The sequence below is a fragment of the Canis lupus genome, chromosome 11 (assembly GCF_011100685.1).
Source record: "Canis lupus familiaris isolate Mischka breed German Shepherd chromosome 11, alternate assembly UU_Cfam_GSD_1.0, whole genome shotgun sequence".
In the NCBI taxonomy this organism is placed as follows: domain Eukaryota; kingdom Metazoa; phylum Chordata; class Mammalia; order Carnivora; family Canidae; genus Canis; species Canis lupus.
The window spans coordinates 26,609,606-26,623,104 of record NC_049232.1 but is presented as its reverse complement, the minus strand read 5'-3'; the positions used below and the strand labels follow the sequence as shown (position 1 = coordinate 26,623,104).

At 39.3% G+C, this 13,499-nt stretch overlaps 1 protein-coding gene across 2 annotated transcripts in view; it reads left to right on the top strand.

Annotated features, from left to right (window-relative positions):
* SIL1 (SIL1 nucleotide exchange factor) overlaps positions 1-13,499 on the top strand; it is a 219,446-nt gene that overhangs the window by 116,555 nt on the left and 89,392 nt on the right. For both annotated transcript variants that reach the window (XM_038552319.1, XM_038552318.1), the window contains exon 4: positions 10,850-10,970. In XM_038552319.1, coding sequence (XP_038408247.1) covers positions 10,850-10,970 — 121 coding nt within the window. The remainder of the gene's footprint in view (positions 1-10,849; positions 10,971-13,499) is intronic.

Below are 13,499 nucleotides of genomic sequence, written 5' to 3'. Positions count from 1 at the left end.
CTTACTTGCCTGCCTCCGGTGCATGTTTCTGTTGGCTCCTCCCTCTTGGATCACTGTTTCTCAAGATTTTATTTATTTGACAGAGAAAGCACAAGCAGGGGGAGTGGCAGGCAGAGGGAGAGGGAGAAGCAGGCTCCCCATGGAGCAGGGAGCCTGACATGGAACTCAAGCCCAGGACCCCGAGATCATGACCTGAGCCGAAGGCAGATGCTTAACCATCTGAGCCACCCAGGCATCCCTGGGTCAACTGTTTTCTTCCCAGCCCTTCTACTAGGGTTTTCTCTTGCCCAGGTGTTTCATGGCCTCAGGCTTTCTTTGGTCCATTTTCTTTCTGCCACACCCACAACTATCGTGGGGCTGTGTAGGCTCTGTGCTTAGCTCTCTCTCCTGGCTCCTAGAAATATACTTGGTGTCACCTTGGACTGTATCTGATACTTTTTTTTGCTGTTCCGGGATTTGAAAGGAGAAAGTAATGCTTTATCCAAAGAAATGTATTTTTAAAATAGTTTTATTGAGATACAGTTTATATGCCATAAAATACACTTTACTTAAAGTGTACAACGGGAATAATTCTCCAATGTCCTGGAGAAGGTTGGTAGAATAGATGGGAGTTTCCAGACTCTGGTCTTTGATGGAAAAGAAGTTGAAAAGCCAATTTTGGGGACCAAAGGCCAACTTTTTTACTTTGCTGAGTTAAGAGCCTTAACATAGAAACAACCTGCTATCATCCATCATCATCATTAGCTCGTTTTATAAAAAGACATTTTAACACTAAAAAGATAAAAACCACATAATTTCAGAAAGAAAAACTATTCCTTATATTGGACACTTTTAAATTCCTTGTTTCGGGACCACTGGAATGAATTGCCACAATAAACAAGCCACCTCCAAACTTGGCTTAAAACAACAGTAATTTCTCTTTGTGTAATTCTGTCTTAGAACTCTAGAAATAGTTCACATACCCTTAAGATGCCCCCCAAATAAAAAAAATTAAACCAACCAGCATGTGGAGGAACAAGAAATATATATACCACAAAATGGAATATAGACACTAATAAATGAACTAATAAACATTATACATTAGTCACTCTACTCAGGGGTAAGAAAGACAAGAACTAACCTAAGTGACTTTATGAAAAGATACCTGGACTAGATACTATAAAGTCAGAGACAAAAGAACTGCACATAGATGCTGTAATCTGGTTTCATAAGTGCATTTCTCATAGGGGTTTGGGTCACTAATTTTGAAGCTATATTCATGCTAGAATTGAACAATAAATAAATACATTGCAGGTAAAAAGAGCCAAATTTCTTTCTGTTGGAGAAAGAAGTTACGCGTAAGGAAAGGGGAAAGACAAATGAACTCTGTGGTGTTAGATTGAAATCTGAGATATCAGTATGAACTTGTAGTTTTTAATAAAAATAGATAAAGAAATAGAGATAGGTGTATGAGCATATGCACAAATGTAGACACATTTGTGAATTTCTGAGCTATGTCTGACAGGGTATAAGAGCCATGGTACCTAGTAGTAATGAGCATACCTAGCACCCAGATCGTGGTTTCTAAATACTATTCTTCAATAAAAGAAACTAAGGCTCCTTGAGAAGTAGTTGATTCCAGGGCAAGGAAAGGAAAATACAACATGAACTTGTAACATCTTATAGAATTAGAAAGTAAGGAAATACTTGAAAAAAGACGATGATGGGGAAAGGAACTAGTTAAAAGGATATAAGAGCCAACCTGAAGGAATTCCTAATTGTCCAATCTGAAGCAACTGAGCAACAAAATAAATAATGAAAGTATTGAATTATAACTCATAGAAGAAAATATCCGTGAGGCCATATTTATTACTTAAGTAAATTGTTAAGTAGATAGAGGACTGAGCAGTCTTCTTGTAATAGAATTTCTTTCTTTTCTCTTTTTGTTTCTCTCTTCTCTTTTTTTGTAGCAAATTTTCTTTATTTTTTATTTTTTTATGTTTTATCTTTTTTAAAGATTTTATTTATTTATTCATGAGAGACACAGAGACAGAGAGAGAGGCAGAGACACAAGCAGAAGGAGAAGCAGGCTCCATGCAGGTAGCCCGTCGTGGGACTCGATCCCGGGTCTCCAGGATCTGGCCCTGGGCTGAAGGCAGCACTAAACCGCTGAGCCACCTGGGCTGCCCTCTTTATTTTTTTAGAGGTGCATACAGAAATATTTAGAATTGACATATTGTGATGTTTTTTTGTGTGTATTATGTTTCTAACATTTCATAGTACAAAAAAGTGAAGCAAGTGTGACAAAAAAGTAACAGTTAAGTCTGAGTGATATAGATGTACGTATTCATTGTGTTCTTCTTACTCTACTTGAAATTTCAATTAACGTATTAGGAAGGAGGGAAGTAGAAAATTGCCATTAGACTGTCACCATGGTGGTAATTGTTATAGAAGGATTCTTCTAATGGTGTGGTTTGAGGAGATAGGGGATTTCTGTAATCTCAAAGTATTTCCTTTGTAATTTTTAAAAACAATTCAGTGGCTTTTAATATATGCCCAGGACTTTCAACAATTACCAGTGTCTAATTGCAAAACATTTTCATCACCCCAGAAAGAAACCCCACCCCCATTAGCAATCACATCCCATTCCTTCCTCCCCCTAGCTCCTGACAACCACCGATGTACTGTATCTATGTTTTTCTAAAGATTTTACTTATTTATTTGACACAGAAAGAGGAAGGGGGAAGGAGAGTACAAGCAGGGGGAGCGGCAGAGGGAGAGGGAAAAGGCTCCTCGCTGAGCAGGGAGCCTGATGTGGGGCTTGATCCCAGGACCCTAGGGTCTTGACCTGAGCTGAAGGCAGATGCTTAACTAACTGAGCCACCCAGGCGCCCCATACTGTGTCTTTTGATTGGCCTATTCTTTTTAAATTTTACTTAAAAAATCCTATGATATGTGACTTTTTCCATCTTGTTTCACTGAACATCATGTATTCAAGGTTCATCCATGTTGTGTTTGTCAGTATTTTATTTCTTTTAATGGTTGAATAGTGTTCTCCCATGTGTATATACCACATTTTCTTCATGTATCAGTTGATGGACATTAGGGTTGTTTCCACATTTTAGCTATTATAAATGATGCTACAATGAGCATTCATGTTTTTGGTGAACGTATGCTTTTAAATTGTCTTGGGTAAACACCTAGATGTGGGGTTGCTGGATTCATATGGTAAGCTTAAGTTGTTAAGAAGTTGTCAACCTACTTTTCTCAGTTTGGTAGTTTGCTATGATTTTTTTTACTACATTGAAAAAAGCTCAGTAGAAACTACTTTTATTAGTGACCAAGGCCAATATCACCAGTAAGACACATTAAACCACAAACTTCGTGATATGATGCACTGAGAAGAACACTGCATCATTTTTTTTTGGTGCTCCTGTGAGGGATGCACAACCTAAGTTTAATCATGAGGTGATTTTTTTAGAGGTGCATAAAGAAATATTTAGAATTCTCTGGTGAGAAGACACCAGACAATCCTGAAAACCTAATCAGTATTTCTTGTAGTGTCAAGATCATGAAAGACAAGGGAAGATTGAGGGATTCTTGCAGACTATGGGAGACTAGGGAGAACTAACAAAGGCCATGTGGGATCCTAGAACAAAAGGGGCATGGTGGAAATATTGGTAAGGCTTGAAAAAGGATCTTTATAGTTTGGTTAGTGTTATTGTTAATTTTCCAGTTGTGATAATTACTTATGACTATGTAATATATTAACATTAGGAAAGGCTGTGTAGGCAGCCTTTTCCATATATGGAAAATGTATTATTTTTGCAGTTTTTGTCTAAGTTTAAAGGTAGTTCCGAGTAAAAAGCTAGAAAAGAAATCCAGTCTTTTATTCTTGTTCATATGTCTATAGATCAGTTAGACCTAGTTGACCGTGGCTGGGCTCAGCTGGGCTTAGCTCCAGTCTGCAGTGTGGGTCCACATCTACTCCATGGGTTGCTCATCCTTCTCACGCCAGAGTGCTAGCAAACGTTTCTCATGGTGGTGATAGAATTCCAAGAGGCTAAGGCTAGCAAAACACACAAGCACATTTTAAATTGCTGTGGCACATTTGCTAACATCCCACTGACCACAGCATGTCATAAGCCAAGTGCAGAGTCAAGGGGTGGAAAGGTACTTCACTACTGGTAGGAGGAACTGTAAGGTCACTTGACAAAGGGTGTGGGTACAGGCAAGGGGGGAAGACAGTTGGTGACAATAATGAAATCCACTACAGACTTACCCCCTTGGAAAAACAAGACTTGTTACTTTGGTCTCGGACTGTGATTAAAGTCAGTGACAGATTCCTAGTAAGAGTAAAAATTCAAGTATTATATGGCCTTACTTAATTTGGACAGAGTTGCTTCTTGACAGAGACTTTTTTTTTCAGGCCATGGTTTGTGCCCAGCTAGTGGTAGAGACATAGACACTGTAGGCTTTGCATACCTGTTTGCCTTTTGGATCCCTGTCGTATTTCCTGCCTGTCTCCTTGCCCTCCACCTTTTAATCCCTAACTCTTTACTTGGATGTATCTTTTAACTTCCTGCCTCCGTTCTGCTCTTTCTGAGCGCCCTGGTCCCTTGACAGAGGCCCCAGAAGGATGCAGGTCAGGTTGCACGCTAACTTGGCCTTCTTCCCAGTGGGGTGGAAACATTTAAAATATTCTATTTTCTACTGCTTCTGCCTCTTCCGCTGCCATTGCTGGTTTTGTGTATCTTAAATGAGAGTAACCTGTATTTTAAGTTAATGCTATTGTGGTTGCTCCTGCCCCCTGTGGTGGCTTATGTGAAGGGAGTAATTTTGGAATTTTCCCCAAATAAAATAAATTGATTCACATAAGATTCTAGTCTGTTCCTTGGCCACTCTGGCACAGTATAACCTGTTAATGTTTTGAAACTTTTAATCACATATTTTTTTTCACCTTGTCCATTTCTGATTTTGATCAAATGTCTGAAAACTCAAAATACTATTGTTGGTTGTATTATTTTTACTAGTTTTACTACTACAAAAACTATTAACATGACTATCATGAATCCTCTTGAGCTAGTGAAAATCCTTGTTGGCGTTTGCACACACCTCTAGATGAGCTAGAATTTTCTCTTTCTCATTTTTAAGTTTTACTCAGCAAATAATTATTGAGGATTTATTGTATCCTAGACTATGGGATAGACCCTGGGGATAAAATGGTGACCATTTCTATTTACCAGATGAATTAAAAAACTAAACTCTAACCACTGATTGTGGTAATTGCTGTAAAGAAAAGGTCCATGGTGCTGCAAAAGACTATAGGGAGTAGCCAGGTCTGGTCTGGGGAAATAGAGGATACCACTGAGAGGAAGTGACTGTTAGCTGGGATTGGAAAGATGGGGAGATGGAGGCAGGCGTTGGAAGGAACATTCCGGGCAAAGCAAAGAGCATGGGTAATGGCCCCACCATAGGAGTGAGCATGCTTCTTTCATGGGATAGAAAAAGGCTAGTGTGGCCTGGAGAATAGGGAGTGGACAAGGGCCTAGATAGTAACTGGCCTCACTGACCATGGTGAGGACTTTCATCTTTATTCTGAGAGAAGTCAGAAGCCCTTAAAAGGTTCAAAGTGGGATAATGACATAGTCAGATTTGTATTTTGGAAAAAAGAGAATGTTCTTTGTAAAGAAGTTGGATCAGGAGCTAAGAGTAGAATAGAGAAACCAGCTGGAAGTCTATGGTGGTGTCTAGAAGAGACATGGTGATGGTTTGGACAAAACAGTGGTGAGGAGGACAGAATGAATTCATGAGACTTTATGGCAAGAAAAATCATTAGGTTTTAGAGATGCATTGGGTATGGAAATTGGTGAGGTAAAGGGAATATCAAGGATGACCTGTTTTTAGCCTTTAGTGCATGAATATACTCTTGTTTTGTCAGTTTGGGATCTCTCCATCTGAGACAACCTTTTGCCTTCACACATTCAGAGATTAATGCTGAAGAAGTTACCTATTGCCCCATGATCTAGGAAAAACAGAAATTACCAGGTCTGGTGTGCTTGGGTGGGTCAGTCAGTTAAGTGTCTGCCTTCAGCTCAGGTCATGATCTAAGGGTCCTAGGATAGAGCCTCATGTCAGGCTCCCTGCTCAGCAAGGAGTCTGCTTCTCCCTTTCCCTCTGCCCTTCCTCACCATTTGTGCTTTCTCTAGCTCTCTCTAGCTCTCTCTTTCAAACAAATAAATAAATTATTTAAAAAAAGAAGTTGCCAGTTCCTTGTTCTTGCCACCACTTGGCCTCACCTTGTCCTCTGCTGCGTCCATAGCCTTTCCAGTTCTTCCTGCTTCTTGTGCTCCTGGCCTCCTGTCGATTTGTGTGTCTGGTCTATACACACAGCTCTATTTTGGATTCCCTATTTTCCAGTCTGGGTCTCACTTTTTGCCACATTAAACCCTCAATTTAACCCTGTTCAGGAAATCTCCCCAGAGTAAGGTTTTCCCACTCTACTTGGGACAGATTTTTTTTTAACCTTGAAGAATTTTGGTTGCTTTTGAGGTTGAAAGGAGATCATTATGCACATACACTCATGTACTTAAGTTCCCATTAACTTTTTAGCCAGAGATACAGAAACTCCCTACTGAAGTGGAGCAGCAGGAACAGAATACCATGAAGGCATGGTGTTTTCATGGCTCCTTCGTTCTCTGGTGGGGACACGGTAGTTGGTGGGACTTGGAGTTCACTGCGGTTCTGTCAGAATTGAGAAAACTTGAATTTTTACTACATCATTACCGTTTTATAGTCAGGGTTTATCTGATCAAGTTCCGAGAGAACTTGTGCTATATACTTCCCTTAACGGAATGGTTTTATATCGTTATCCTTTTTTAAAATAATTTTTTAAAGATCTTATTTATTTATTCATGAGAGAGAAGAGAGAGGGGCAGAGACAAAGGCAGAAGGAGAAGCAGGCTCCCTGCAGTGAGCCTGATGTGGGATTCGATCCTCGGTCTCCAGGATCACCCCTTGGACTGAAGGTGGCGCTAAACCACTGAGCCACCCGGGCTACCCCTCATCATCCTTTTTTGATCCTTGAAGCAAATTCAGCATCAGCAAGGCTATGCCATCCTTTGGCAGGAGAAAACACAGTCAAAGTTGAGATGTTAGAGCAGTTTTTCTTCTAGATTTATTTTTTTAAAGTTTTTTTTTAATTTTTTATTTATTTATGATAGTCACACACACACAGAGAGAGAGAGAGAGAGAGAGAGAGAGAGGCAGAGACACAGGCAGAGGGAGAAGCAGGCTCCATGCACCGGGAGCCCGACGTGGGATTCGATCCCGGGTCTCCAGGATCACGCCCTGGGCCAAAGGCAGGCGCCAAACCGCTGTGCCACCCAGGGATCCCTCTTCTAGATTTCTAGTATCTTGAACCCCTTCCCTAAAATTTTCTAACCCTTTGGCCATTAACATTGCTCTTTATATTGTTAAAACCTACCACAGTGGCCTGATATATATAGAGTTGCTTGAAAAATGTTAATTGCATGTATGAATGAAGAAGTGTAACATTTTGTTTATAGTATGTGATCTTGCACACTTGCTTTTTAACCAGTGTTTTTAAAAAATTCTTGTTTATTTCCAGTATAATTAACACCGTGCTATATTAGTTTCAGGTGTACAATATAGTGATTCTTCAATTCTATACATTACTCAGTGCTCAGCATGATAGGTATATTCTTTATCCCTTTCACCTGTTTTGCCTTCTCACCCACCTCCCCTCTGGTAACTGCAAGTTTGCTACCTATATTTAAGAGCCTGTTTTTTGGTCTCTTCTTTTGTTTTGTTTCTTAAATACCACATATGAGTGAAATCATATGGTATTTGTCTTTCTCTGATTGACTTATTTCACTTAACCATATATCCTCTAGATCTATATTGTTGGAAATGGCAAGATTTAATTCTTGTCTATATCTGAGTAATATTTCCCTTTTTTTGTTGTTAAAGATTTTATTTATTTATTCATGAGAGACAGAGAAAGAGAGAGGCAGAGACACAGGCAGAGGGAGAAGCAGGCGCCATGCAGGGAGCCCGACGTGGGACTCGATCCCGGGTCTCCAGAATCACATCCTGGGCTGAAGATGGCGCTAAATTGCTGAGACACCTGGGGTGCCCATGAGTAATATTTCCATTGTACATATACCACATCTTATCTATTCAGCTATTGATGGACACTTGGGTTACTTCCATATCTTGGTTATTATAAATAATGCTGCAGTAAACATAGTAGTACATATATCTTTTCAAGTTAGTGTTTTTTGTATTCTTTACGTAAATGCCAATAGTGGAATTACTGGATCATTTGGTAATTCTGTTTTTAATTTTTGAAGAACCTCTGTACTGTTTTTCTGGTGCTGTGGCTGCATCAGTTTGCTTTTGCACCAATAATGCACAATTTTCTGCCCATTTTTTCAATTGGATTATTATTTTTTTTTTTGGTGTTGATCTGTATAAGTTCTTTATATATATTTTGGATGCTAACTTCTTACCAGATATATCACTTGGAATATTTTGTCCCAATCAGTAGATTGTCATTTTGTTTTGTTGTTTCTTTTGCTATGGAGAAGCTTTTTATTTTGATATAGTCTCGATAGTTTTCTTTGGTTTTGCTTCCCTTGCCTTTGGAAATATATCTAGAAAAATGTTTCTACAGCCAGTGTGAGAGAAATTATTGCCTGTACTCTCTTCTAGGATTTTTATGGTTTCAGGTGTCACATTTAGGTCCTTAATTTATTTTAAGTTTATTTTTGTGAATGGGGTAAGAAGGTGGTCCAGTTTTCCCAACACTGATTTGTTGAAGAGACTTTCTTTTTGCCACTGTATATTTTTGCCTCCTTTGTCGTATATTTCTTGATCATATCATTGTGGGTTTACGTCTGGACTCTATTCTGTCCCATTAATCTGTGTGTCCATTTTGTGCCAGTACCATACTGTTAGGATTAGTACGGCTTTATAGTATATCTTGAAATCTGGTATTGTGACACCTCCAGATTAGTTCTTTTTCAAGATTGCTTTGATTTTTGAGGGTCTTTGTGGTTTCATACAAATTTTAGGATTATTTGTTCTAGCTCTGTGAGAAATGCTTTTGGTCTTTTGTTAGGTATTGCATTAAATGTATAGATTTTTTAAAAGACTTTATTTATTTATATGAGAGAGACAGAGACAGAGGCAGAGACCTAGGCAGAGGGAAGGGCAGGCTCCGCAAGGGGAACCTGATGCAGGACTTGATCCCAGGTCCCCGGGATTGTGACCTGAGCTGAAGGCACACGCTCAACCACTGAGCCACCCAGGTGCCCCTGGTTAGTTACATTCTTAAGTATTTTATTACTTTTGGTGCAGTTATAAATGAGATTGCATAATTTCTCTTTCTGCTACTTCATTATTAGTGTATAGAAATACATCAAATTTCTGTATATTGATTTTGTATCCTGTGCCTTGACTGAGTTGATTTATCAGGTCTAGTAGTTTTTTAGTGTGGTCTTTAAAGTTTTCTACATATAATATCATGTCATCTGCAAATAGTGGAAGTTTTATTTCTTCCTTACTGATTTGGATGCCTTTTGTTTATTCTTGTCTGATTGCTGTGGCTAGGACTTCCAGTATTAAGTTGAATAAATGAGAGGGAACCATTCTTGTCTTCCTGATCTTTGGGAAAAAGCTCTGTTTTTTTTGAGACCTGCGCATGATGTTAACTGGGTTTTTCATAGATGACTTTTATTATGTTGATATGTTTCCTCTAAACTTGGTTTGTTGAGGATTTTTATCATAAATGGATGTTGTACTTTGTCATATACTTTTTCTGCATATCTTGAAATGAGCATATGGTTTTTGTGCTTTCTTTTGTTGATATGACCTATCACACTGATTGATATGTAAATATTGAACCACCTTTGTATCCCAGGAATAAATCCCACTTGATCATGGTAAATGATTTTTTAAATGTTTTGTTGGATTTGGTTTGCTAATATTTTGTGGAGAATCTTTACATCTGTGTTCATCAGAGATAATGGCCTACAGTTCTTTTTTTGTAGTGTCTCTACCTCCTTTTTAACTATCATTGAGTACTTTTGTACAATGTATGCGAATAGCTCATCCCTTCACATTACTTGTTTTTTCAGCTGGTGGATTGACTCTTCTGAAATGGGTGGGCATAGGTTTTTAGTTTCTATTGATTCCATTCCCTGCCTCCTTGGCTTGCTCTGTCCTCCTACCTTCCAATCACTCCATGGTCTAGGGACTTGGGAAATAAAATAGGAGGAGATCCAGTCCCTGTGCTCATCAAGGAGAGAGCTGCATAGAAGGAGCTTAATGATGAATAGATAGAGGTGGTGAGGTCTGAGGTTGCTGGAATGGCAAGCTCTCTGGGGTTTTCTTAGACTGTCAGGGGAGATGCAAGAAGGGTGTCATGGAGAATGCAGTGATGTAGCCATGTCCTTAAGGGTGAGTAGATATTTACTATTCACCTGCACATTAACAGAAAAGCTTATTATAGCTCAGTTTAAAGAAAACAGAATAGCTTAAAGATGCAGGTTCTAACTGGGGTTATTGGTCTCTGAATTGAAGTGAGATGCCCTTGCCCATCTGCCTCATTTCCTTCATTTGATATGTGTTAGCAAAAGGAGAAAATATGTATGAGGTGTGTGTGTGTGTATGTGTGTGTGTGTGTGTGTGTGTTAGAGAGATGGATGGATTCAGGTAATGGAACACAGCAGAGTCTGGTCTTCATGAATTAATAAATTCTGTTGGCTTGTTAGTCAACCATTCCATTGCAGTGTCCCTTCAAGGACCGTATACCTCATGAGCCCTCTTTCTTCCTGGCTTTCAGGTCAGGCTGTCCCTGTAGGATCCCATGTACGGCTGAATCTTCAGACTGGGGCAAGAGAAGTGAAACTCCAAGAAGAGGACAAGTACAGAAATAATTTGAAAGGGTTGAGAAAAGGCAAAAGGTACAGTGACAACCCTCGGGACTGGGAGGTTGACAACATTGATTTTGTAATACTGAAAGTAACGACAAGGTAATATTTCTTACCCAAATTCATGTGGCTTTTTTTAAAATTTGAAATTTAGTAGTCTAGAATTTGTGATAAATCTGTCAAGGTTTTGTGAAAGTTTACTTGTAGAATCTTTGGAAGGAAATAGTTTGCAAAGCAAATGGATACTTTAGAAAAGGCTGTAGGGGGAATGCTTAACCTGTTTTAAAAATGAAGCTATTTTTCCCAGTACTTTAAGAGCACCCATTTGAATCTCAACAATTAATGCACTGATTACAGATGAGTCATCTATTCATTAAAACAGGCCTGTTAGGCCTTCTGCTTTGCCAGTAATACTTCCTTGGTGAACAATAAAATTGCATTTTAAAGTCTTTAATTCAGACTAACTTTTCCTCTTGTTAGTCCATACTAAAACAGGCTTTCTTGTAGGATAAAACTTTCCAATGCTAAGAGATTGCTTTATTTTTTAATAACCAGTTTAGATTATTTAATTTTTTGGACAATTTGTCTCTCTTTTTCTATTCTTTGGCTTGAGTTATTCAGCATTATATGCAAGTTCCTTTTTACATGAGAGTGGAGGAGGCATGGAGTTTGCAGGGGCTGCTAGATTTGGGCAATTTGAAAGGTCATAAATACCAATCATGAGGGCAGCCCGGTTGGCTCAGTGGTTTAGCGCTGCCTTCAGCCCAGGGCTTGATCCTGGAGACCCAGGATCAAGTCCCACGTCAGGCTCCCTGCATGGAGCCTGCTTCTCCCTCTGCCTGTATCTCTGCCCCTCTCCTCTCTCTCTCTCTCTCTCTCTCTCTCTCTCTCTGTGTGTGTGTGTGTGTGTGTGTGTCTCATGAATAAATAAATAAAATCTTAAAAAAAAAAAACAATCCTGAGGTTTCTAACACAAGGACCAGCAGACTATGGCCCCTGGGCCATATTGAGACTGCTACTTATTTTTGTACAGCCCATAAGCTAAGTTGTTTTTAACATTTTTTAATGGCTGTAAAAAAGCAAAAAAAAATGCTATTTCATGGCTTTTAGAGTTTTGGTATCCATAAATAAAGTTTTATTGGAACACAGTTATGCTCGTTCATTTGTGGATGGTCTGTGGTTGCTTTCCCGTTAACCTGGCAGAGCTGAGTAGTTGGAACGATTGCCCTAAGACACACAAAACCTAAAATATGATGTGGTCGTAACAAAGAGTTTGATTCCCCTGTTTTAATAATGCAAGTATTGGCAATCCAGTAATGGACTGAGCAAAGTTAGTCCTTGAAATTTCATTATTTCAATAATATTCTGTAGTTAGATATAAGACTGAGAGTGCAGAGACCCAGTTCTTACCTGAGTCTTTTCCTTGATGTACTCAGGTTATCCCACCTGTGTATATGCACCTTCAGTCCTGTAGCACCACAGCCCCATAGAGCAGCCTGTTCAGATGTGGGCGGTTATAAAATTTGACTGTATATTGTGATAAGATAAAGAGATATTTGTCCTCCACACAGTCTCCAACTGGGAAGGATCTTTATCTTCTCCCATCCCTCTTGATAGGCCTATACCCAGAGGCCATGTGATGATTCATTTCTTACAGGCATCTAAGAAGGAATAAAATTTCATTGTTATAACCCCTACCAAGCTCCCTCCATCCCTAGCACACACATATATATGCATATATCAGTGTCTCAGAGTATGTCAGGAGATCTTTTGTCATTATCTATGCCAAGTCTTACTTTCTAAATAAAAAGACTATTTTATTTTTGATTTAAGAATATTGAATTAGGAGCTTGATTAGTTTGGAATTTGTTTGTTGGTTTTACTGTTGTGGAAAGTTTGTTTTCCAGTACCTGACCATAGATCTTTAGGAGGAATGTTAATGCTTTATCTGTTACTCTTCTCTTTTTACAATAGAAATCAGAGTCATTCATGTGGTCTGTGATAGGCACACCATAAGAGAGAGATAACTGCCCAACTTCTGCTTCTTTACTTTTCTCCTTTGGCATGTTTCTGAGGGTTCTAGTCTGGAATGGCCTCCAGGGTATACTGGACATACCCTCTTCCTTCTCAGCATTTGTTAATAGTGGCAAACCTGTCTGAACAGCAACCCAAAGGCATTGACAAGGTGGTGTGGGTCTCACTGCTGTGAGCTCAGTGAGTCTCTGGCTGCCTTTGATGGTGACTTCTTCCTCCGTGGTGCACCTCATCTTGGGCTCCTCCAATTCCACTTAAAAGTGTCTTCTTGGCTCTTCAGTACCAGAACGGGAACAGAGGCTAAAGGGCAGAATTTATTTCCACAGTTGTTAAAGTATTTTGCTGATTTGCTTATTCTGTTTTGGGGGACAAGACAAACAAGACCCACAGTTTTCCATCAGATTGTCAAAGAAGTTGATTATCACAGAGTTAAGAACCACTGGCTAAGGAGGAATGGGGACGGTCCATTTAGCCTAATCCATGGTCGGCTCTCCACTAGTTCTGCTGGATACGTGACTGGCCACACTG